At 41.6% G+C, this 26,367-nt stretch overlaps 1 protein-coding gene across 1 annotated transcript; it reads right to left on the bottom strand.

The window, feature by feature from the left end:
* On the bottom strand, positions 1-26,367 carry CDC7 (cell division cycle 7). Its single transcript, XM_061551339.1, is given in 13 exon segments — positions 1-4,304; positions 7,154-7,240; positions 10,149-10,298; positions 11,199-11,281; positions 14,051-14,153; positions 14,156-14,207; positions 16,205-16,430; positions 17,105-17,247; positions 18,201-18,294; positions 19,687-19,825; positions 20,755-20,835; positions 23,345-23,458; positions 26,289-26,367. Coding segments are annotated over 12 exon segments (1,536 nt in total). The 5' UTR covers positions 23,403-23,458; positions 26,289-26,367; the 3' UTR covers positions 1-3,984.

Here is a 26,367-nt window from a genome sequence, read left to right as displayed (position 1 = left end):
TCGAGAAATCTTCCAAGGCACGCAATTCAAGGAGTACTCTTTCAAATTTAAAACCGTAATGCCATCACATGGTTTGAATATTGACCAAAAAAAGCCATTTGTAAGCACAGAAGCTGCATCCCACAGAGCAATAACTTCAATACAACCACATTACATTGACCATTACGTTTCTCATCCATCACCGAGCCTATCTGTGAATCCCCAGATATCCGCGGATGAAAACAGGAAGAATCAAACGTAGACTGCATCCCTTGGACGATGTGCGGCCTTGCAGATAAGAGTGATGATGGATAAGAGTGATGATGTATGAGAGTTGCGGTTCACAAGTCACAAGCATCAGAACATCGGAGGTCCAATTTCTGATTAAATTTGGACCTCTCAAATGATCCGATGATAACCGGCCAAGCAGTTTGAGAGATGTCGGATACAAAATAAAGTCCTAATCACCTTCGACTTTATTCATTCAAGTAATGCACACGCATGTAACGCACAGTAAACAAGAAAATAGGCATACAGAAAGCAATGCAATGCACTTAAAATTGGAACATTTAACACATAAACAGGACAATATTTGGTGATCCCTGTACAACAGATGATATGATTACATACTCTTTATTTTACCCGGTAAAGCCAACTGAGCTATACAGCTATTTTTCTGAAGCGACCTAGCCACAAATGATAGCCCAAACAAGTGGCTCATCATGTGAAAATGTATAGTAGCTAAGTACTCGAAACGCATGTTGATTGTAAATGTGGAGGGAAAACCCGGAGGACCAGGAGAAAATACCACACGACCACGGGGAGAGACATGCAAACGCTAAATATGCAGGGGGCGTCAGGGTCAAGATTGAACCCACGACCTCCTGCATACCAGGCGAGGTAGTTAACATCTCGCCACCACCGCGCCCCTACACGCCAGGCAGCTCAGATTTTGAACAAGTAAACCCGTAAAAACAAAGTTTTTCACTCTAAATCCTTTATATGCGTGGCGGCTAGAGTTCTCTCGTCCTCTGGCTTGAGATGGCTGCAATCTATGGGTCAGATGATTGTCTGCCAGTATTAAGCAATTGGTAATTAAATATTTAATTTGTTTTCCCTAAACAGTGTAAAATTTTGGGAAAAAAAATTCACGAAAATTAATTGTCACGCACAACGAGTCTGTGTGGAAAATGTCAGCTCGAATGGATCACGGGAAGTGGGTTAAAAAACGAGCGAAAGATTTGCACGGTCCTAAGCAAGCAAGCGAACTTAATATAAAGGATTTAAAAATGGCAAACCTCACCCTGGGCTTTCCAATGTGTAAAATGCATGTGGCATCTGAAGAGAACCCATCTACCCTAGGACCGGTGCCTTAAACACCATCTCCCACGTCCAGTCGTGGATGAAACCACTTTCCTGTGGTACCTGAAATTGGAAACCAGCAATTGGAAACCCAAGGTGGAGCTGTTGCGATACTATGACCTCCCCCCCCCCCCCCAGCTAAAACACAGTCGTTTGTACAGCTTAAGTGCAACAGACTTTTTGGAAATGGACACCACGCGCACCAGTGTACACGAAAACATTACAATTCAAATGCATGTGTGAAAAACGTTAAAAAAATACTTTGCAATATGCATTCCTTATAAAACTTACGTTGAAGCATTTCCTGAACAAAATGTACAACATCTAGTGGGTGCACGCTGTCAGTCCGCATGTGGAATGAGTACTGTATCGCTACGTCCCGAGCTCACAGAATTAAGAGGGTGGTATGGCCATGTGACCATTGCACTCGGCTATATTATACATTCAGTAGAGGGCATTTTTTTTAATGCCTAGGCATTTCCTCTTGCACAACTGTACAATAGTGGGTACAACAGAAGGCGCGTGTGGGTGTGGAATGCGTGCAAGCAATGTCCCAGGCTGAGTGTGTGTTTAAGATGGGTGGCCTGGCTCGTGGAAACCACGATACACATTAAATATTATTCCATCATTTTTAAGGGACATTCCAAGTGTTGTAACTAACGTCTGGATAACACTTACCCACACCGCACTCAAATTGTAGGTCTTTGTGTTGACTGTGCCGTGGTAAAGTGCGTTGGGGAAAAGTACGGAAAAAATATTTTTCCCCGGTAAAGAGAGAACGGATGCTTTGTAAACAAGGTGGAAAAAAAAAGGACACTTGTGGATTACTATAATCGAGAGTATTTCACCGTGTAAATCCCCAGGCACAAGGCTTTTAAAGGGCAACATATCTTCCTGCTGAATCTAACACTGTGCGATGCTCATTCTTGTGCCGAGTCAGTGGTGGAAATGTCCTTATCCTGTGGTGAGGGCCAGTCTATTCAATGTATATAACAATTCAGGCTAAACAGATAAAAACAAACACTCAGGCATGGGCAGTATCGTCGTGGCTAAACAACAGATATCAGAACAAATGTACAGCACAGTGGCTTTTGCTGTACTGCCCTCTGGTGTCAAGCACACATCACAGCCCCTTGTAGCCGCTTATGAATAACCTATTCGATGCACCGTGGTTCACCAATCGGAAGCACTATCCAGGCTCAACACTGCTGAGCTTCCAAGATCTGGCGATATTTAACGCACCAATGACAGACTATAATGGCGCTTATAACCTCTTGAGTCTGCAGAATGAATTTGTGGCAAAGACAATCGTGGGACGCGATTCCCCAGCGGTCGACTGCAGCCTGCAACCAAGGACAAGTCGGGTAGAGCCGGTATAATCGTAACACTAATATCCAGAAAATGTGCGCAATATATTTCGTGTAATTGTGAAAATTAGCACCACCAGCTTTTCCGAAGCCCGATTTCACGTCACAGCATTTTAAGGCCAAGGTTCAACGTGCCTGCAGGATACGGCAGCACGTAATTTTGCATCTTTTGTACGAATGCGGAGGAATGTTCTCGTTTAGCTGTACAGCTCTCCCGATGTTTTGTGGGTTGTACCGCACGGTGGAAGAGGAAAGTTTGGACATTTACGCAGAAGACGTAGGGGAGGACGACACATTTTTTTGTAATTGCAGTGTTTTTATCTTCTAGTTAATGCTGCAGCACTGGAGAGAGAATGGCTACATTTTGGTCACAAATATGGACATGAATTGTGCGTAGTATTTTCCTTGTAGCCTTGCATAGAAGCAAAATGTATTTGATTCGTGGAAAAATCTATGTTTAACTGAACACATTTTTTTAATAAACCAATGTAAATTGTTTACAAGCTATCGGCATTAATATCCGAAACAGTAAACAGAGATGATGTGCATATCATAAAAAATAAACATGAGTGACATTTCAGCATGGCAAAATATCCCATTTGCAAGGTCATGAATTCAAATGCATATCAGGGGTTAACAAAGTCCATTATATCTGAGGGGTTGTTTAAAAAATATATGAAACACTTTGCAGGAAACCAGCAGGAATGATCTTACGGGGAAAAAAATGACCATGACAAAAAAAATCGGCCTCGGAACTTCCAATTACACTGGTCAAAAAAAAAAAACATTTTTTCTGGCCTGGACTTTTGCAGCTGATTTAGACTAATTTCAGGGTGCTGATTCCAAATCTGATTTGCTCTATCACATCTCATTTTATGCTATCGGCATACCCCATTTTCATTGATTTTACCCGAAATTAACTCTGTCACTTATGATTGCAAGTTGTTGCGAGTCAGTGACTGCTTTAGTGTTAAAATATGGTGCTGTATTTTTAGGAAAGTGTTTATAATATCATTTTATGTAGATATACACATTTATTTAATACTTTTCTTCTGCAGTTGTTATTGAAAATGCAATATTTGATATCTCAAAAACCTGATGTGATAGACAAAAATTGATGCCAGATTTTGATTCAGCACTCCAAAATTACCTTAAAACCGTTGGAATACCTTATGCCAGAAAAAGTGTGTTGACCAGTGTTATTAACCACGAACTCGGGACCACCAAGGGAGGTGAGGTCAGAACAACTTAAGTGTGAGGACGCCGTTGACTTTTGTTACCGAACAAAGAACTGATGGCGTAGGGCATCCACAGCGTTTATCCGCGTGTGTGGGTTCGGGTCTAAGAGTTTGTAGAGCAGATCAAACGCCAAGACATCGTTGCAGCGCCAATCCCTCCCGGGGGCAGCTTCTGGCCCACCTCGACCCGAAGACGCGTCTCTTGCGTCGGAAGGCGGCGTGCGACGAGCGGGACATCGACTGGCGTCAATGCCGCCGTCTGTGCCGTCAGTCCCAGCAGTGGGAGAAGTTTCCACGTGGGCGTCTGTTTTTCTTCGTTTTTCCGCAGGGGTCTTTGCTTGGTCTGCATCAGGCACAGCTAGACAAAACAACAAAGACAAAAGTGACAAAACACGCGCGCGCGCACACACAGTCGAAATAATCGGCGAAGTTTAGTCGTTCAGACTCTTCCACCACTTTTAACTCCTGCTGGCGCTAACACACATTTTGGGACCCAAACACCTTTTTTTAAATTTCGATTTAAAGCTTTCGTGGCTGCAGGGATTCATCTTTTTGGTTCTTTCGGTAAAGTCACGTAGAAGGGAAATAATAAAAATAAAACATTATAATTATGTTTTATTTTTATTATTTTATTATGTTTTATTTTTATTATTTTATTCTTTCCCTTCTACGTGACTTTACCGAAAGAACCAAGAAGATAACCTTTTTTTAGCTTCGTTGCAAGAATACCACAAGCAGCAATGGTATAATAGAAAAAAAACTCTCCTTCGGTGGCTATGGCAACAACCACCGACATGCACACGGGAGCAGCAAGTGTGTGACCTACACTTTCTAACATTTATGATTACAAAAAAGTGCAACTGGTAATGCACTACCAACCAACATTACTGCCATTGTATGTACACGTTGAACTTCTTTGGCACCGTACGTGCCCTACCCTAGATTTGAAGCTTTTGTGACTGCAAGGATTCATATTCTTGGGTTTTTTCGGTAAAGTCACGTAGGTGAAAAAATTTAATTAAAATTAATAAAAGTCAAATAAAAATAAAATAAAAATCACGACGTTTCGGAGGCAACACAAGCTTCCGTCTTCAGGTGGAACCGTCACAGCACGATAGCTGTATCAAGTAAAAAAAAAAAAAGCTTGTGTTGCCTCCGAAACGTCGTGATTTTTATTTTATTTTTATTTTACTTTAATTAATTTTTATTTACATTTTTTACCTACGTGACTTTACCGAAAAAACCCAAGAATATGTGCCCTACCCTGCTAATCGGAAGTGCGGGTAACCAGAATGTGGTTTGTCGTCAGTTATATTATCACAAGTGGAAATTATAATTGCAAATCAAGTGATGCATTTCAACTGCAGAATCACTACCAATCATAAAAACATGCAACCATTATATATGCGAACAGATATATCGAATAATATATTAATTGTTAATCTCACAACGTGAATACAATTTCACGTGTCATAATTGATGCTTTGCACTACTTAAACGCTGCATGTAAATGGGTTTGTATGACCCATTCAAGCTAGAAGAGGCGATACCATTGACTGCCATTGAAAAACAAGAATCAATACTGCGAAATGAATAGCAACTGTGAAACGCGATATTTCATTGGATCAAAGGGAGTGAGGGGAGGGAGGGGAGGGAAGGAGGGAGGGGAGGGAGGGAGGGGAGGGGAGGGGAGGGAGAAGAGGGGAGGGGAGGGGAGGGAGGTCAGGCAGGTGCCTTCGCCGCTATGGTGCTGGTAGCGCAGCAGCAGGGGATCTGGTGATGGGTTTTTGAGGGCGATTTGTTTTCTTGTTGGTGTCTATGAACGCAGTAACACACAATGGGACTAATGTTACACGGGAAACCCGCGTTATATCTTTGATTAAAAAAGGGAGCCCATAAGCAAACAAAAAAATACAAAAAAAACGACATGATGAACGAAGTAAAGTGCCGAAAGACCGAGCATCTTTCTCGTCTGATCGTTATAAAAAAATAAATTTTAAAAAAAGGAGGGAGGGAGGGAGGGAGGGAGGGGAGGGTGGCGTGAATCCTTTACACTGCTAGTAATCATCATACACACAAATCCTATTATCTCCACAGCCTGGGGGGGATTTGCAATGATGTCCGTTGCCGTGCGGGGCATGGTGGGGACCTTAATGCAGCTCTTTAGACGCGACTTGGATGGATCAGACAGAGTTAGTCATGCGTAAGGAACAATCAACCTTCTGGCTTACGAAGTGGCCTGTAGATGTGTGTACAGCGCTTTTTGTCATTGCCTTGCAGGATTAGAGGCCTTCCCAAGCTGTGTGGTGTGGGTCATGGAGGTTATTTTACTGGCCTGTAGTTTGTAGGAAAATACATTCTGGATTGCTGTTATATATCAAGATTTTAGTGTTACCCCGCCTCCCCCCCCCCCCCCCCCGAACGTACACAGGTTTTGTCTGCGTCCTCAATATTTTCCAACATAAAACTAATAACAAAGCGGCTGAACATAGCAATTGCATGTTCCTGCTGTAAAGATCTTGAGACTAAGAGACGTTTGACCGGAGTAGAATGTGCTTTATCTGGGTCAATGTCAACCAATGCCAGTCTAACGAGCATGCTGATTCACGTTTCGTCAGGTTTGCTTCAAGGAGTATTGCCGCGCCGTTCCCGCACTGCACACAAGTGCTTTTGCTGCACTTTCATCGTGTCATCAACTCATCCCATTGTCTCCCCAGTGTCAAAAATTGGGGCCCAACGGTGGCAAGATGTTAACTACCTTGCCTGGTATACAGGAAGTCATGAGTTCGATCCTGACCCTGACACCTGCTGTATATTTGTAGTTTGCGTGTTATTCCCGTGGTCACCTGGATTTTTCTCCGGCTACTCCAGTTTTTCCATCGACATATAGAATCAACATGCGTTTAGAGTATTTGGCTACTATAAATGTCAACATGATAAGCCACTTGATTGGGCTATCATTTGTGGCTCGGTCGCTTCTGAAAAAGACTTTTAAAAAATCGGACCACGTTTTGACAACAGTGCTTGCCATCAGAATGTGGAATTTCCACAACATTGAGGGCCACCAATTTAAAAAAAAGTGTCACACCACTGCTTTAAAAAAAATGAAATTATTACTCGAGATAACTGGAATTTTCACTCGTTTCAGAGATGTGAAAGGTACGTGTGTAATTCGTATAACGTGCAATTCTAGGCTAATGTACATACCTTTTACAGAGGCGTCACCTCTCAGGCATTCACAAAGCTCTTTTAAATCAGTACTTCTGCAGTGACGACTACAGATCATCATCTTTCCTGTAATAAATAAATATTTGTGAATGTTATAATATATCAGACAACAGTCTCTTACATTTGAAACTGATACATAGAATCATTCATATATATAAAACAAAAATGCACGGTAATTTTCCCCATTAGATTAACATCACATGCTGTCTCGTGTGCAAGACAGTATGGTGGAATAATTGACCTTATCACAGGGAAGGGTATCGAAATAATGTTGCACGTAATTTAAATGTAATTACTCAAGATTTCAGAATAAAATCACAATCAAGTTATCATGAGACCAATAATTGCCATTGCTTCATTCCCTCTGCCACATTTAGAAATTTCCATCTCCTCTGGACTACCCTTACGATATCCGACCACCTGCCCCTACGTCCCAGGTCTCTGGGTGCCCATGACAATGCCTGTTGAGATAATCTTCCATCGTCCATTTCGGCACAAGGACCCCAATGAATCACAATCTACTCTTCCTGATTTAAGCCTACAAATGCCTTTCTGCCACTTTGTTTTCAAAATGACCATGCTACTTAAATCGTCATGCCATCAAAGTCTTCGCATCTTCCATATGCACCTACGATCAAGAGGCCGGATGATGTTACTCCTCGTTGATTGTTAAAGTCCATTGTTCTCAACCCCTATAATAAATATAGCACGGATGTTCCTGCTGCCTTAAGCACTCATTTTTTTCAACAACACAAATGACCTTACATTTCTTGCAAAGTGTTTTATGCATTACATTAAAAACACATTTTTGAAATGTAACTTTTCATCCTCCAGAATTATGCACGTGACTGTATAAAACAAAAAAAAACATTGTCCCCTTCCTCCTGAAAACTGACAAACGCTTCAGATGCTCATCCCCGACTGCTGACATGAGGTTTTGTGGAAAATGTACCTGAAGGCACTACACATTGCTGCTATCCAATTCACGGCTGCGAAACAAACCACCAAGCGATCACAATCTGTGTGTAATAGACGTGCACTCGCTCGTAACAATCTTGTTACAATACCACTCCTCATTTCGTCGCTCGCCTCTGTGGTCCGTCATACCCGAATAAAGTTGGAATATAAACATTGCTCAAGGCTGTGGAAACTTAACATCCAACGCAATAAACATTTCTACAGTTACAATTATTTATGTAATGGAATGTGTAATTGCTTCATGCAATTGCTCCTGCATCCTGGAACACTTGTGTGTGCATAGGTACATAAGGGTGGACTGGTCACTGAACAGCGAGTAACATTTGCATCTTGATGCGACCGACTCATCGATAATCAACTATATCATCTTCTTTTTGTCGTACGGCTGATGCAGAGCAACAACTGTAATGTCACATGCAGGTGGGTCAAGCCAGACAACCGCGTCAGGAGCACCGGAGCGTATCATCGCTGTAATGTCTCCTTAATATTTGTGGATCAGGCACTGCGTCGTCGCTATATGTTGTAGGGTCTGTTCTTTCTGAGATACTTATATGTGAACAATGGTTGTAAAGTAAACACACATGAAGATAAGCTCCAATAGGATTGTGTACATTTCATAAAAAATTCAGTTGAAAAAATTAAAAAAATCAGCAGCTTCTGATTTTTTTAATTGTTCGGTTGCTTGTTTGATTGATGTTAAGCGTTCATAAATTCAAAAATACCCGAGTGCCATATTATTGTTCGCCTTTCGGCGTTCTCTGGTCTGACAATGGTGAGACTAGGCCCTAAAGAAGGCTGTCTCTGGTGTAGGCCAATCAGTTTCAAAGACAATGCCCATATATTATAAGAACATGCTTGTTTGCATGTTCACCACAAGTAGCGTGTGGTTAATGCAGACTTGATTCCTTGCAAAAGGTTTCTATTTGGTGTTTGAACATCTTAACACCTCCTGTTTTATCGCCAGAAAGGTTCAAACCTATTTTTTCTCACACATTTATTTTTTGTATAATGCGTGGGTTACCATATGTGCGTGGGTTACCATATGTACATGCCCCATTTGTCAATCCAGCATGACGGATGTTATGTGAATCACACATCCACACTTTTCAGCGCGGGTTTGTGAAGGCAGGGAATACAGACACGGGAGCAAAGAAGTACATAAACCAACCCAAATATTTGCAAATGCAGTGTCAAGTCATCATGTGCTGCTTATTTCAATAAGACATTTATAAAATGTGCATTTAAAGAAACATCCACTAGCAATATTTATTGTGACCTTTTTTTTTAATGGGCAACAAGGCTGCCTGCAGCACACAAGTTACCCACCCAACAATCCGTTTGTCCATCTCGAGGAGAAAAATAAATATCTGTGGCAAGATAAGTGTTCATGTCTTCAACATGGGCACTTATCCTGTTGGAAATTCCGCATTCCTATAGTCGTGCCATACCTAATGATTGCTCATTTCCCATAAATAAGGGCTATGGCGATGCTGGTGCAGGGCAGAAGGAGTAGAGGGAGACTGAGGGTAAGATGAAAGGATGAGGTGGAATGAGACATGAGAATTGTGGATGAGACTCGAAACGATGGACACAATTTGAAGTACATGGAGAAATAAAATAAAAGGAGTTGAACCTCAGGCAGAAATGGGATATTGTGCTTAAATATCTTGCCGCGGTGGTCAGATGTTAATTCTCTCGCCTGGTATATACAGGAGGTCGTGAGTTCAATCCCAACCCTGACACCTGCATATTTGGAGTTTGCATGTTCTTCCCATGATCACGTGGATTTTTCTCCGGGTCCTCCAGTTTCTCCCTCACACATTTAGTAATCAACATGCGTTTAGAGTAATTGCCTGCTGTACATTTCCACGTGATAAAGCCACTTCGTTGAGCTATCATTTGCGTGGCGTAGGTCGCTTCTAAAAAAAGAGCTATATAGCTCAGTGTGGCCTGACCTGATAAAAATAAAAAAATGTCAATAGTTTGTATTACTAACCGCAAGCTTTAGCAGCAGCAGCCACCTCTGCGCTTCCACGCAACGCGATGATTTGAGCCAGCGCAGTGAGGTCGTCGCTGGTCTTGAAGAAGGGGTAGCGGCCACTCAGGAGGCAGAGGAATATAATGCCCGTCGACCAAATGTCAATGGCTGCGATCTCACACACGACAGTGTTTAAGGTCACAAACACACTGGGGAGGAGAAAAAAAGCAACTCTTGCTCGGTATCAGTCCCGAGGGGTTTACCCTTGGCTTGACATTGCATATAAAGTACGACGACTATCGGGGGAGCCACTTCAAATATCAAGTGGCAGTAGCGTGGCCCCAGCCAAGTGATAGCAGAATAAAGGCGGCGGCGAACACCGCCGTGAATATGAGCACAGAATCAAAAATAATTTGACCAAAGCTTAGATATTGACATAGCCGTTATAAGTGCTGGTAATATTCTTACGTTGTTGATAATATGGAGACACTCCAATAGCACATACAATAGTGCAATTTTATATTTGCCACAGATAATGAACAATAATGCGGCAATATGTGGAACCATTGTTTGGTCCTGTTGAATAAACAAACGTATGGTATGTACATGTTATTCTGACAAATAACCATGTGCAGGTTAACATTAACTTGACATTGTAACAGTTTTGAATACTGGAAGAACGTGTATATAGTGTGATCTTGTATTTGCATATCAACAGTTTACATGCTCAATAATATTTTATACAGATGCGAGTTATGCTGGGATACCGCCACTGGAGGGCAGTATGAGCTATTGCTGCTGGCATCTGATATCCAAAGGTCATAAGAAAAATAAAATTGTTCTACAAGGGCTGGAAAGGTGACATTTGGCACATTTACAGAGAGAAAACAAATGAAAACCAACATTTGTTTTGGAACCCTCGAAAATTGAGAGCTAAGAATCATAACTTTTACACCTTTGTTGAATTTCTCTTATGTGGCAGAACAGTAGTCAAAAATATAATTCACGCATCACCTGCAATAAATACCGAGCATTAACCGATTGATGCTATGGTCAAATATGTGGCACCTGTGGTTTGATAGGGCCACTTTAGTAGAACCTCTGGGGCTCGGAACCCAGGCGTACCAGCCCGCGGAGATGGCTGTGGGATTCTGAAAACAAAACATACATCCTATCAGGGTGGCTCGCAATAACCGAACATTTTTGAGTGGGTTAAAATTAGCACGTTCAACATCTAATGAAAGAGGCATCACTAGAACGAAGATGGACCATACATAGGTTGAACATAAAACTAACTAAATTATTTGTATTTTACCATGTAAGGGCAAATGAGCTATATGGCTCTTTTTCAGAAGCTACCTGGCCAATAATCATAGCCCACTGAAGCAGCTTATCACGTGGAAATGTATTACATCCAAATACTCGAAACGCACGTTGATTCTAAATGCGGAGGGAAAAACCGGATGACCCAGAGAAAAATAAACGTGACCACGGGGAGAACATGAAAACTCCAAATATACAGCAGACGTCAAGGTCGGGATCGAACCCACGACCTCCTCCATACCAGGCGAGGTAGTTAACATCTCGCCACCGTGGAAGCTCCCAGCCAAAAATAACAACATTAAGTCATTCAACATTTTCCCAGTGATTCACATTAATTTGTATACTTTATCACCGTGCACTTAGAACTAGCCATAGAATGGCAGTGGCTTACGTTGACAAACCCTATGATAGGTATCTCCAATTGTTTGTCGATCCTGTTGTGCATGACCATTGTTTTGCTCATATTTATCCCGAGCCCAACTTAACGGCCTTGTTACGTTCTTCGAAATGTCAAAGAAAACCTCAGTTCCCCCTTTGCAGTCCATTCCCCACGGGAAGTAAAAATGACAAATATTAGATGCATCTTCTTGGTTCTTTCGGTAAAGTCACGTAGAAGGAAAATAATAAAATAATAAAAAAACATAATAAAATACAATGAGGACGGCTGCTTGCGTTGTGGCCGAAATGTCGTGAGAATTGTATTTTGTTTTATTTTTATTATTTCCCTTCTACGTGACTTTACCGAAAGAACCAAAAAGATGAATCCCTGCAGTCACGAAAGCTTTAAATCGAAAATATTAGATGGTTGTAGTTTTCTCCATTAATCTCTGCCTCCGTTTCTACAATGTAACATTTCAGAAAATATATTCTGTTGCTGTGAATAACCTTGGTTAAAGAATATAAACAATGGGTTTTTTATCGATTCAATTAATATTGATAAATCAAAAAGGACGAGTGTTATTTCCCACCGATATGTCTGGAAAAAAAATCTAAATCGCCACTATTTTCTTCCAGAAGGGTGCTTCCTGTCAACACATGAATCCTGCGTTTGAATTCTGAAATGGGCTCTCATCTGACTTCAAGTAAACCTTAACGCCTTTTTACTAATTTCCCTCGTTTAATTGTAACACGGCGCAGTGATAAAACATAGTACGGACTAAATCTTGACTTAAAGCTTTCGTGACTGCAGGAATTCATATTCTTTGGGTCTTTCGGTAAAGCCACGTAGATAGAAAAAATAATACAAATATCACGACGTTTCGATCGCAACACAAGCAATCGTCATCAGGTGAAAAAATAGCGAGAGAGCTGCTGAGGCAAGATGTTATAAAGTTTTGAGATGGGTGTAGCCCAAGGGTCATAAGCAAAGTGGGTGGGGAGAGCGAAGAAATTTGCATATAAATGTAAGATCGGAGTGCTGAGCTACCTCCACTACGACGAAGCTGTCGGAGGTGGCCATTGTATTGTGAGAGATTAGCATGTCAATGTAAGATCGTAGATCCACTGCCACATCAAGGAAAACGAGCAACGGTGGCTGTTTCGATTTAAAGCTTTCGTGACTGCAGGGATTCATCTTCTTGGTTCTTTCGGTAAAGTCACGTAGAGTGGAAATAATAAAATAATAAAAATAAAACATAATAAAACAATTCTCACGACGTTTCGGCCACAACGCAAGCAGCCGTCCTCAGCTGAAGAACAGGTCTGAAACGTCGCGAGAATTAGTTTATTATTTAATGTTTTATTTTAATTATTTTATTATTTCCATTCTACGTGACTTTACCGAAAGAACCAAGAAGATGAACGGTGGCTGTGTTAGTGAGACATTTAACCTGTTAATTTAAAGACATTTAACCAGTTAATGTAACACCAGAGAGTCGAAATAACTACTAAACATCACAGCCAGTTATGACTTAACCTAGTTAAGAACCTCCTTCCAATGATTGCTCAGTTTGTTCCCATCTTCTCGGTTGAAATTGTGTCCGTGTTTATATATCTGGATGGCTTCATGAACGAAATTGAGCAATCATTGGAAGGACGTTATTAACCAGGTTAAGGCATAACTGGCTGTGATGTTTGGTAGTTATTTTCGATTCTCTGGTGTTACATTAACCGTTGCTCGTTTTCCTTGATGTGGTGGTGGATCTACGATCTTACATTGACATGCTAATCTCTCACAATACAATGGCCACCTCCGACAGCTTCGTCGTAGTGGAGGTAGCTCAGCATTCCGATCTTACATTTATATGCAAATTTCTTCACTCTCCCCACCCACTTTGCTTATGACCCTTGGGCTACACCCATCTCAAAACTTTATAACATCTTGCCTCAGCAGCTCTCTAGCTATTTTTTCACCTGATGACGATTGCCTGTGTTGCGATCGAAACGTCGTGATATTTGTATTATTTTTTTCTATCTACGTGTCAATACAAATGACGAAAATTATTTTGGACAAATTATTGATTCTCACCGGGGACTGAAATAACTTAAGATTAAGATAATATAATAGACTGCTGTACTAGGCAGCCAGAGACTGGAATATGGGTACCATTCTGGAAACTCCACAGCACACACACACGCACAATAATCGAAGAGCATACCTGGCCAAGCAGAGCTTGCAGACCTGATCATACCCGAAACAGGAGCAAGTCTTTTCTTGCAACGCAAATCGAGGCATGGCAATGGGGAGAGCCACAGCCTTTTGGCCGTCATCGCAGCTACGTGTGGAGCGCCATTCGTTAACTTACTTGCTTTGCACTAAACAAGCATGCAAAAAAATATGAAAGCAATTATTCACCTATCAGACAAATTAATGTGGCTCATTGTTAATAAAGATTGCAACCTTTTTCTATCCAGACCATGTAGGTATGTATGTTGAACTTCTTTCGCACCGTACGTAGCCAACCGTGCTAATCGGAGGTGCGGGGGAAAGGACAACAAACTAAACACAAAAAGCATTTCTAAAGAAATGACTTCTCAATCTAGATTTACAAGTGTATAGCTCCAGTGGCTTCCTAATATAGGAAGCAAAAGCATTCCAGATGGCCGCAAAAGTGCATCTGAAAACGCGCGATGCAGTGACCGTCTTTGTTCAATGCCTAGCCAAACGCTGCTGCAGGAATGACCGGAGTTCACATGATGGTTTATGCTCCTTGTCGAGATCAGCAAGGTATTGTGGTTCAATACCATAGCGCCAAAGCAAAGCAATTGTGCTTTTGGCATCATGTCATGAGATGAAAAATCCATTGGTTTAATCACAAACGCCCAAATACAATTCCAGGATCTCAGAGGGGCTAACTCGGTGCCCTGACCTCCGACCCACCCAGCCACCTCAACAGACACCTTATTATCGCCTGTGTTGAGGAGTAGAGTGATGACGGGATGTCACACTCGCCTCAGGAGGAGTGACGTCATGTCCCCTCGGGGTATTTGAGGGGGGACCGGTGACGTAGACGGGGTCTTCGTCGGGAGCCAGGGGAGCGAGTGGTAGGGGAGTAGGGACCCCGGGTAAAAGGGGAATTAGCGCCAGGCTAGAGGGCTACTTTACCCGGCTGGCTGAGTTGGCTGAACCCTCGGCCAGTGCTGAGGGAAGAGCCCGATAGCCTGGTAGGGTGTAGGGAACTCCCAGTACCCTTCCCTTGGGGAGATTAGTTAGTACCAAGTTGTGTTAACCCTTTCCCATGAGTTAGGCGTGAGCCCCTAATAAACAGTTCGGCGTTAGCCCCTATACAACTCGCTTACGCGTCGTTCTTACTACACAACACCTGTATTGAAAAATGAACTCTTGCAAGATTGCAGTACTTGCAAGCCCCAAAAATGTGGCATCAATTACTTTAAAACTGGGGATTCAGACAATACACGTTCATGTTGATGTATGGTAATTAATAGTTTTTCATTGTAATGTTGCTGTTGTTCATGAAAACCACATTTAACAATGGAACAGTAGTCAGTGCACCACGTTACAAAAGCCTATATATTATGCATTCAAGTCTCAGCCATAGATAACACCAGTGGTTCGTGGTCGCCATACCAATTGTGGGTCTCCCATAGGTTGGCCCAGGCTTAAATGAGTACCTGGTGCATTGTGTAAACATCATCACTTTGAAGACCAAGGAAAACCATGCATGGTGGTGGCCCCACAAACCTCCCAAGGTGTGCTGTGCGGGCCTTAATGAATACCCGCTCGTTGTATTTATCCCTACAGTATATAAAGAAGCTACAGGGAGGATATTTCTATGTTTATAACGTGTGTCTAACAACATGCGTGGGGTAGGGTATGTCCCGTGGCTACTATAGATAGTACATGTTTTGATTTGCTGTGCTCTGTGACACAAGTGCAGTACCTGTCAACCCATACGGTTTACCCGATATTCTTGTACAGGAAAACTGAGTAAGAAAATCATTTTTTTTGTGTTTCTCCCTTGTGATGGGACTTTGTAGAATGAACATTGATATTTATAAGGGCATGGAGTGACCAATAAGGTCTGAATTTGTCTGTGATAAGGTAGGCAGCACTGATAAGGGGTTGACAGGTATGCAAGTGCAACATTGAGACAGAGACGAAAAGGCTTCCCTGAAATGAATGTACTCCTGCATCTTCCCTTAATACTTACCTCTCCCCGTCGGCAAATGGCTCACTTTTCCCAATGGACTGTTGTCACATGGCTGTAAATAAACTTGGGCACTCGTTGAAAGTAAACCTCTCAGCTGGAGTTGACGGTCGGAACCTCCCATCTACGCGTAGTTATGCTAACCTCCTCGTTGTAGTTCACCGATGACTTCATCAGCTGAGCACTCTTGCCCTGCTTCTGCATGGTGGTGGTGGTGGTGATGTTGATGTTGTTGGCTTTAGCGAGCCGTGCGCCGGCCCTCTTCTGGTAAATGCTTCCGCTCAGACCAACGGTCTCCTGCAGCCTCCGCAGCAACGGGATGCAAGTATCCGGCGTTCCTTGCGCCAGTCCAAAGTCGACTAGCGCATACCTAAGGTAGCCAAACAATCATACCAATGATCAAACAACAAGCTGAAGTAGGCTAGCTCTGTATACTTTTTAACGGTCTTAAGTTTTTTTGACTAGCTTCGACTCTTCATTCAGACTGACAGAGATGAGATATTGCCACTCGAAATGTATTTCTACAGAACGATACTGCACCTAAGTCGGACACAAAGAGTGACCAATATAGAAGTAAGAAAAAGATTGCACATAGAAGAAGGCCTGATGCAGGTAGTGACGAGAAGGAAACCTGGCACTAAGTTGAACACATATGTAGAATGGACAACAACACCAAAATTAAAAGTGTGTTCTTCGGGAAAAATGGTAGGAACTGGAAAGAGAGTAAGACCCAACAGAGAATGGCTTGATGACGACATTAGAGATTGGTGCCAGAAGAAAGATGTTGCATGACTTGAGCATATTGGCACAAGACAGAGGAAAGTGAAAACAAATGTTCTAGATTTGAAGCTTTCGTGACTGTAAGGATTCATACTCTTTGTTTTTTTCGGTAAAGTCACGTAGGTAAAGCAATTAATAAAATAAAATAAATGAAACAACTAAATTAAATCACGACGTTTCGGAGGCAACACAAGCCTCCCTCATAGCTACAGTTATTTTGCTGTGCCTTTTTACACCTGAAAGAAGTGAAATTTGGCCACATACCGTTGTTGTTTTCTGCAGTACAGGAAGTTGCTGGGCTTGACATCGCGATGAATAATGCCAAGCTTGTGTATGCGCACCAGTGAGACCAGGAGGTTTCTCATGTACTCCCGCACCTCCATCACATCCATCACAGAAACGACCTCCTGTGGAAATGGGAGAGGGACGTTAACAAAGGAGAGTAGTGAGAAAACTTGGGCAATAAACAATTAAGAACACCCATTGAGATCTGGCCAGGTCGTGGATCAGTAGCGGGCGATTCAATCTCAACCCTGACTGAGGTCAATTTTGACGATCATTCCTCCAGGGATGACAGTACGAGTGGCACTTTTGGTATTCTCCTTATCAAACTGATGATGATAATCCGCCACTTCGTTGAGGGAAAGGATGCCGGGACGGAAGTCTCCAAGAGTGAACGAAGAGGGCACGGCTCAAGATGAGCAGCAGGGAGAAGAAAGAAGGAGCGCTGCATAGGAGGGGAGAAATTATTTTTACAATTTATTTCATCAGGTACCCGTTTGCGACCCTGGTGCGGCCGGGTACAGGTACGGGTAGCCGCACGTGACTCACCCCAACCAATGAGTGAGAAGGCCGTGAGTCACTGGTGAATAACCGTTTGTCACTCATTTCCCAACGTCTTGTCTCTTCTCACAATTCAAGTTCCTAGAATAAACCCACCCGCGACTGCAACATGGCTCCATCCCAGAGGTCGCAATCGGGTACCCGATATCCGTACCCTACCCGATACCCGGCTACCCGTACCCGGCCGGGTATCGGGTACGGGTAAGGAATCAAAACCCGTTTGCGACCTCTGGTAGCAAGTAGTAAAATTGTGGTAAACACTGAAAATGGAAACGATGACAATAATGGCAGTGGAAGATGGCAGTCTTTGCGCACACTCTGTTAAGCGAGAAATCACGACTAATGCCATTGACGCGGCATCTGAACATCAATCACCGATCTCCCGGTCTTCAGAGCAACAACACAAGCCACGCCAACGGTCCTGTTCAGGGCCAAACAACGCGGCAGTAAGCAAGAAACATGACATTTGAACAACATCTCTGAAGCCGAACATGAGCAACAAACAGGTTTAACTTACCGAGAACACCTCGTGTTCCAGGTAGGGCATTATGATCACCACATGGTCCTTGTTTCTGAGACACTGCAGCACTTCCATCACATTGTCAACACCTCTGCAAAAAAAAAGGTAAGCGTCATGAAAAATATCATTTCGTATATATTTACTGCCTCGTGTCACCGTCACCATTACCGCAGATCCGTCGGTCGGTTAAAAAAATCCGTACTACTTTGTGAAAAATAAGAGTCGGCAGATTGATCATGCCATGGGAATGACATTTCCACCAGTGAAAATTGCATATTGGCAGTTTTGTTTTATGATAATGCAGACGACCAGATCCGTTACTCAATAACAAAGGAAGATTTTTTTAAAGATAAAATGCTCACTTTATTACCTCCATTCCCAGTCACGAGGTGGGCCTGACTCATACGTCTCTCGCAAGGCCCTGCTTTCTTACAATGATGGGTGTGATGTCAGCTCCTTCAGTCACTCAGCACTATTATAAATTTGACCTCATCTAATGTGTATGCATGTTGAACTTCTGTCGCACCGTACGTAGCCAACCGTGCTAATCAGAAGTGCGAAGGAAGATAGACAAACTAAATACTGCTTTTTGTGTTTAGTTTGTTGTCCTTCCCCCGCACCTCTAATTAGCACAGTTGGCTACGTACGATGTCGAAAGAAGTTTAACATACAGACATAGATTTATGAAAGTATTAATCCTTGAAAATCCCTTTCGACGAAACATCTTACTTGCAAAGGTGTCCAGGGTATCATCTGGCACATACGTAACACGTCACGTCACATATACAATACAATTTGGTGCTCGGGGATGGGGAAGTTTGTTTGGCGCAGAGTTTCGCGGTTTAAAGCAACACTGCTAGAATGACTCCCCAGAAATCTCACTGGCTGATGGTTATAGATGTTACTTGACTGGTGGTAAAACAAACCCTTGGCTACTTTTTTTTATCATTTATTTATTACCCACATTCCACTACGACAGCACGTGTTTTTTGCAATGTTATCAAAATCTTATTCTTGGTTCTTTCGGTAAAAGTCACGTAGAAGGGAAATAATAAAATAATAAAAATAAAACAATACAATTCTCACCTTTCAATTGCAACACAAGCAATCATCATCAGGTGTGAAAACCACAGCAAGAAATTTTGAAAAAAGTGGCTGTTGTTTTCACACCTGATGATGATTGTGTTCTAATCAAAACGTCTTGAAAATGTTATTGTTTCATTTCATTTATTTTATTATTTACCTTTTACGTGACTTTACCAAACGAACCAAGAATATGAATCCCTGCAGTCACGAAAGCTTTAAATCGAAATTTATCAAAATCTGGTAAACAATAAATTAATATGATCGTGCAAATACTAAAATGCAATGAAAATTCTACGAACTATTCCAAGTCACTTTTAAACTGCACTCACATTAATAAGCACTGGAACGTCTCAGCTATGTTGAATTGTATTACTTGAATCGAGAAAGATGCTCGTACCCTGCTTCCATGAGACACTGAACCTCAGCGGCGATGCGGAGTGGATGGCTGGTGGGAATGAGGTATTTAACAGCCAGAATTTCTTCTTCACCAGATCTTGGCACCTTCCCTTTGGCCATGTAGACACTACTGAATGTGCCTGCGATCAAAGAAAATTATAGAAAGTGAAACGCCTCTTAGCCACACTGACATGAGAGGTGGAGAAGCAGGGGTAAACGCCCAACAATCTGATTAATTTTCCACAAACATCCAGGTGTGTGATGCTGACTCCCGAGAGGATGTAAAGCGTCGCTGACGGTCGAGCATCGTGATTGTCACTTCATTCGTTCATCACGCAGGGTCAGCGAAGGTCTGTTGTGCCAACGTGTGACCTCTTGCGACAGAATTCATATAAGCTGCTCTTGCTGCCATACACCGGTGTCTCGAGTGATTTTTTTGATGCACGTATCACAGGGCGACTACGGGTGCAGTGCCATTCCTTTGATTGTCACTAACTTCGGCCAATTAGGAATACAAAGAAAACTGGGAACATTGGGAGCACTCGAAAATCGGGACTACGAGAGGGCTCACCAGGACTACTGGGAACACAGCTTGTAAACCCAGAACCGCTGGGACCACTATAGGGACCAACACTGAGACCACCATGACCACCACCAAGACTATGAAGACCACTAACGAGAAGCTGTGTGCACAATCAGCGCCTTTCAAGCACGTATATCATGATTCATTTTCTGCCACTTAAAAGTTACTTCTCTCATCTGCAAGTAATATAATCACTCAGATAATAGGAAAACCCACCGATTAATTTGGGGGATGGAATATTAGGGAGAGTTGATAATAGGAGGCTGGATTGACAGAATGTTACTGAATTGTATGAGTATTTCAAAAGACATTCAATACTAGAAACCAAGGTTATTCAATGCTTTCAAACGGTTTATTTTAGCTATTTAACAGTTAACTAGAATGCCATTTAAAATATATATATTATTTCATAAAACATTCAACGCACTGAATATGATGATTATTTTTGTTTTCTATAAATATTTTTTAGCAGAAAGATGCACCAACCTTCTCCAATTTTTCTAATAATGTTGAAGCTTCTGAGCAAAGGGATTGCTTCATACAGTTGTTCAATTTCTGTGTTAACATCTGAAAAACAAAAGAAATCCAAACATTAATTTATTTAAAACATTGTTTTACATTGAAGTATTTCGATTCTAATCTGTCTCAAACAAAACGCATTGGTATGCTGTGCGGCAAGTTGCGTAACAATTGGTTTAGGGTTTTTTTTAGTTTTCACACCAACAAATGAAGCATCCAGCGGGCAGACAGACACGATATTTTCTCAGCAATAAGTTGTCTGCTAACTCTTAAACAACACAGCAGAAGCGTATATTTTTACACGCTTTTATTTAACTCACTGTCTGTTATTGTCGTTGTTGTTGTTGTCGTATCCTCAAATATTGTAACTCAATTTTAACCCACTTCCCAATGTGGTATTGACTGCAAACTTGGTATACGTATGTCACACTAATGACAATATTATATTCTATAAAAAAATTAAACTTTTTTTTTTAAACATTCATTTTTATATGTTATGTTTCGGCTTGGGTCTAATTGTCCACGCTCAACTGACGTTGGCTGTAAATCACCACGGCCCCTTACGTTATGGCAAGCTTCGGGGCCACTTCCTGGAGTCGTGGAGTTCTGCCATTACGAGTAGGGTACATTTCATTAAAGCGTGTTTTTAAAAAAGTATTTTTAAATATTACTTATTCTGGCCACTGTCAGCACTTTGCATGTCTGCACACATCCTTTGTGTGTATTGGACAACGTTCAATTTGTGTTGTGGTCAGAGAGTTTGACAAGTCACTAAGAGAAAGCTATTAATTTAACAAAAATTAGGGACCGTAAAATATAATCCTCCTCTTACACATTTCCTCTTTATGACAGTTTACAAGACTCTTGACAATGCTTCGGTATTTCAGATTGGTTTATCTATGTGTCTGCAATGTGTTCGATTCCTTCTGTACCGTGGTTGCTTTTTGCACAGAATTATATTTGCTGTATTTTTTTTTCTCCTTGCATCATTGTAGTAACCGAGGTCACCTGGTGAAACAAAGCAAACTTGAACTTGACTTTATGTCTACTTCAGCCAGGAGGCACTGTGGTTTTAGCACTCAACTTACGAATGTCGAGCGCTTCAAGGGTTAATGTAGCAAAATATCCCCTCATCGGTTGAAAAAATTAGTAATAGTTTGTGGCAAAGCCAGCCGTTCTTGTTCCGCCGCTGAAAATGATTCGCCCACTGAAATGTACAATTTGCTTCACTGCCCCAGGGCTGGCGACAGAGATAAGAACTATTTACACCCTATGATGTTCCCATGTTGAATGTTTAAAAAAAAAACTGACTGCGTTGTGTACACAAGTGCACGTGGACGAGTCATGTGCAACTATTGAGCAATGTCGAAAGCATACAGTGGACTTTTTTCAACGTTGTTTTGAGTGTCGGACTAGGTCAGAGTTTGATGTCCGTTTATGCTTCTGGGAGACAAGCAAAACAACTTTTTTTCCCGTCTTTAATATTTCACAGAAATTGTGCAGAAAACATTTCCGAGCCAGTTTTGTCCATTGCATTGCAGCTAGGAATGATGTATTTTAAACTTAACGTGCAGTTTTTAAAATCATGACTTCTGAGCACAGTCCTAAAGGCCTGAAAACCCCAAGCAGCCAGTAACAAACAGTACAGCTGAAAGTGTTACAGATAACAGTTTACGTGTGCTTTTTTACGAGAACAAGGTTATAAGAACTTAGGGAAACAGACAATGGGAGGAATCCCATAGTTGAATAGAGATGCAGAATAATAATGTGTATGTATCAGCAAGTTTTAAACCTCGTCAAACACACAGTAGTCTCTCGGTTAACATCGGTTAACGGTTTTTCGGTTAACGTTTCGCCTCCCATAGGACCCCATGGTTCCGACGAACATTAACATTTTGACTAACGGTAGGTTCACGTTATATGCACGCGGGGGGGCCAATTTTGGCCAATCCGAGGGCTCGTAAGCGGGGCTGAGTCACGCCCTCAGCCAATCAGCGACGCCCATTTATGAGCGTTTAGACCTCGACTGGCTTTGTTTACATTATGTTTTCTTTCGGTAAAGTCACGTGACTTTACCGGAATAAAATAATTTTACGTGACTTTACCGAAAGAACCAAAGAGTACGCATTCCTGCAGTCACGAAAGCTTCAAAGCAAGATTACGTTTTCTGTTTTGGCAGTGGAAGCCGTCTGTTTCTCTTGTGCAGACTCAGTGAATTCATAGTGAGTGGAATGGCCCCTCAAGTTAATTCGCATAAGGAAAAGGGTAGGAAAGCAATTCGCCTTAAAATAACGCATTATTTTACATGTTCTTACGTGTATTTATTAAGTGTTTAAACGTTATAAGCTATGTTTTTAGGGTCCAAAAGGTCAACTTCTAATCGTCTTCGAACGGTTAAATGCTTTTAACATGTAATTCCTATATTCGATTAAAAGTTACTACGATGAACAGTAGTCAACCGAGGGACTCCTGTACTGTGACAGACTTTACCATGCTGGTGATCTTGGTGTGAACACACATGCGAGCGCCTCAGCACCACCGCAAGAAATGCAAGCACCTGAGAAGCTGGCTGTGTGCTTTTTTCTCTTGCTTTCCGCCGCAGTCTCCGGGTTCATTTTCCAAGGTGACTTGTGCGCTGTTCATTCAATGCCTCCAGAGTCCAGTGTGCATCCTGCAATCAAAATAAGTAATATTTAGAAAAAGCTTTTTAAAAAACACGCTTTTATGAAATGTACTAGTAATGGAAGAACTCCACGACTTCAGGAAGTGGCCCTGAAGCTTGCCATAACGTAAGGGACCGTGGCCAATTACAGCCAATGTTAGTTGACCGTGGACAATTAGACCCAAGCCGAAACAAAACATAAAAAAGATTGTTTAAAAATATATTTAAAAAATGATAGAATATAGCATTGTCATCAGTATGACATAAGTATATCAAGTTTGCAGTCGATACCACATTGGGAAGTGGGTTCAAATTGAGTTACAAGATTTGAGGATACAACAACGACAACAGAGTGAGTTAAACAAAAGCGTGTAAAAAAATGCATGCACCAAACTGTTATATAGTACTTTTCACTATTCAACCAAATAGCAAAATACCTTGGATACTTTGCGAACCTGAGTTTTAAACTGAATAGCATTTTTATATGGCATTTCAATAAACTGGCAAATGTCTCTGTATTGCTGTCTATCTTTTTCTCCGTCTCTGTATCTCATCTCTCTGTTTCATTGTCTTTCGTTATCCCTGTCTCTCTTTCTCAAAATGCAGCAGTAACACTTCCTCCGCTCTGCAGCTCAGTGTATGTCGAACTTCTTTCGCACCGTACGTATCGAACCCTGCTACTCGGAGGCGCGTGGGAAGGACAACAAACTAAACACAAAAAGCAGTTCTAAATAAATTAGTTTTCAATCGACATTTATTGGAGCACGAGTGGTGGGCCCTTAAAGACGTGACCCAAACAAGCAGTTCTTAACTTATTCTATGGGTCTTTCCGTAAAGCCACGTAGATAGAAAAATAATCAAAAAAATACATTAAAATATCACGACGTTTCGATCGCAACACAAGCAATCATCTTCAGGTGACATCCGATGACGTATCCTCTCACCTGAAGACGATTGCTTGTGTTGCGATCGAAACGTCGTGATTTTATTTGTATTTTTTATTCATTTTCTATTTACGTGGCTTTACGAATATGTATTCCTGCAGTCACGAAAGCTTTTAAGTAAAGTTCTTAACTTGTAGATACCGAAGCTGTGTGCGCGTGTCCCAGTTTGACTGAACAGAGTTGGAACCTTCGTCAGTGAGAACGCAGGCAAAGTGTTAAGGTCATTATGAAACTTTATAGTCACATCACTCCCATATGCTTCAACATACTTTAGCTCCTTAGTATTAGTTAAGACTTGTACCTTTAGTATAGTTAGACTTGTAAACCACTTATTTAAGATTCCTAAATGTTGAATGTATGCACCTTCCGGCCAAAGTAAATTCCTTGTCTGTGCGAACTTTCATGGCGAAAAACCCTTTCTGATTCGGATTCTAAATGTGTCAGGATGGACATTGAATTTAAAGTTTTTTTCTTCCCCAAAATGAATCTTCACGTTGGACAGACGAGGGATACGCAGCGTGCTGACATCTACAATGTGTTTGGGTTGTGGCTTCCTCTAAGAGTGTTTGTTAATCCCTCTGTCAAATCTACATAGATGTCAACCTCATTATACTGGTAGGAACGAAGTGAACCAGCCTACAATAGATTATATCGTCCGTCCGTCCGTGTAGCAACATCGCCCCCTACTGCAAACACTTGGCAGGACCCTACAAAAACCTTTAGACTCTGTGAGGCTTTCCTGGCTAAACAAGTGTAACATTCCCTTATAATTCCCTGAGATAGCTTTTTAATGAAAAAACTTTAGACTCAGTGACGCTTTCCTGGCTAAACAAGTGTAACATTCCCTTATAATTCCCTGAGATAGCTTTTAATGAAAACATTTAAATTAAAAATTAACTCAGAGCGGCTTAACGCCTACAGCTAGGCCTAAAACCTAGAACTAGGCCTCAAACTCTCCCTTCGTATCGTACCCCCGCGTGTGTGAAAAGAAGTTGATGTTTAACAATGTTACATTCCCTGATGTTTTTTAATAGAAACATTTACATTTAAAGCTTTTACATAAATAATTAAAACATTTAAAAATTAACTCACAGCGGCCTAAAGCCTACAGCTAGGCCTAAAGCCTAGAACTAGGCCTCAAACTCTCCCTTAGTATCGTCCGATTCGGTGTAGCAACATCGCCCCCTACTGCAAACACTTGGCAGGACCCTACAAAAACCTTTAGACTCAGTGAGGCTTTCCTGGCTAAACAAGTGTAATAATACATTATGTTTATATTCTTTGGTTATTCGTTCCTACCAGCCCACCCGCGGGGTCCTGTTCAGTGCCCTACCTGGCAAATTCACACCTCATTAATCCCAATGTTCATCCTACAAACTCACAATCACACAACATCGTATTGAAACGGTTGTGCACCGTATGGACCTGAAATCTTAATTTCCCCGTACAAGAATAGTGGGTAAACCCTATGGGTTGACAGGTATGAATTATACTTGATAAGTTATAGTTCATTTATAGAAAACTCGCGCGGTGAGGTGTTATTAACGCCGTAAAGAGTTGCTTCCCGCTCACGCGAACACACAACAGGCGTTTAAGCAACTCAACTCAACAATAAACATTAAACTTTTTTTTTATTTAAAGCTTTCGTGACTGCACGGATTCATATTCTTGGTTCTTTCGGTAAAGTAACGAAGAAGGGAAATAATAAATAATAAAAATATAAACCAATTTTTTTAATTATTTCCCTTCTACGTGACTTTACCGAAAGAACCAAGAATATAAACATTAAACTATTCACACTTTAGAAAGTCAGTTCCGCCGCCCCACTAATAGCGCGTTGTGTATTTAGTTTATTATCTTTATAATTAGCGAATTAATGTTAAAGTCCGCGTTACCCTGGCGACTTCCCGCCAAAACTCCGACTCGAACGCGCCGCCACCCGGAATTGAATGACGTAGCCTGCCCACCATTCGA

The sequence above is a fragment of the Lethenteron reissneri genome, chromosome 2, assembly GCF_015708825.2.
Source record: "Lethenteron reissneri isolate LAM-NWPU_2019-01 chromosome 2, ASM1570882v1, whole genome shotgun sequence".
In the NCBI taxonomy this organism is placed as follows: domain Eukaryota; kingdom Metazoa; phylum Chordata; class Hyperoartia; order Petromyzontiformes; family Petromyzontidae; genus Lethenteron; species Lethenteron reissneri.
Note: the sequence above shows the minus strand (reverse complement) of the source record. Positions and strands in the feature narration are given on the sequence as shown.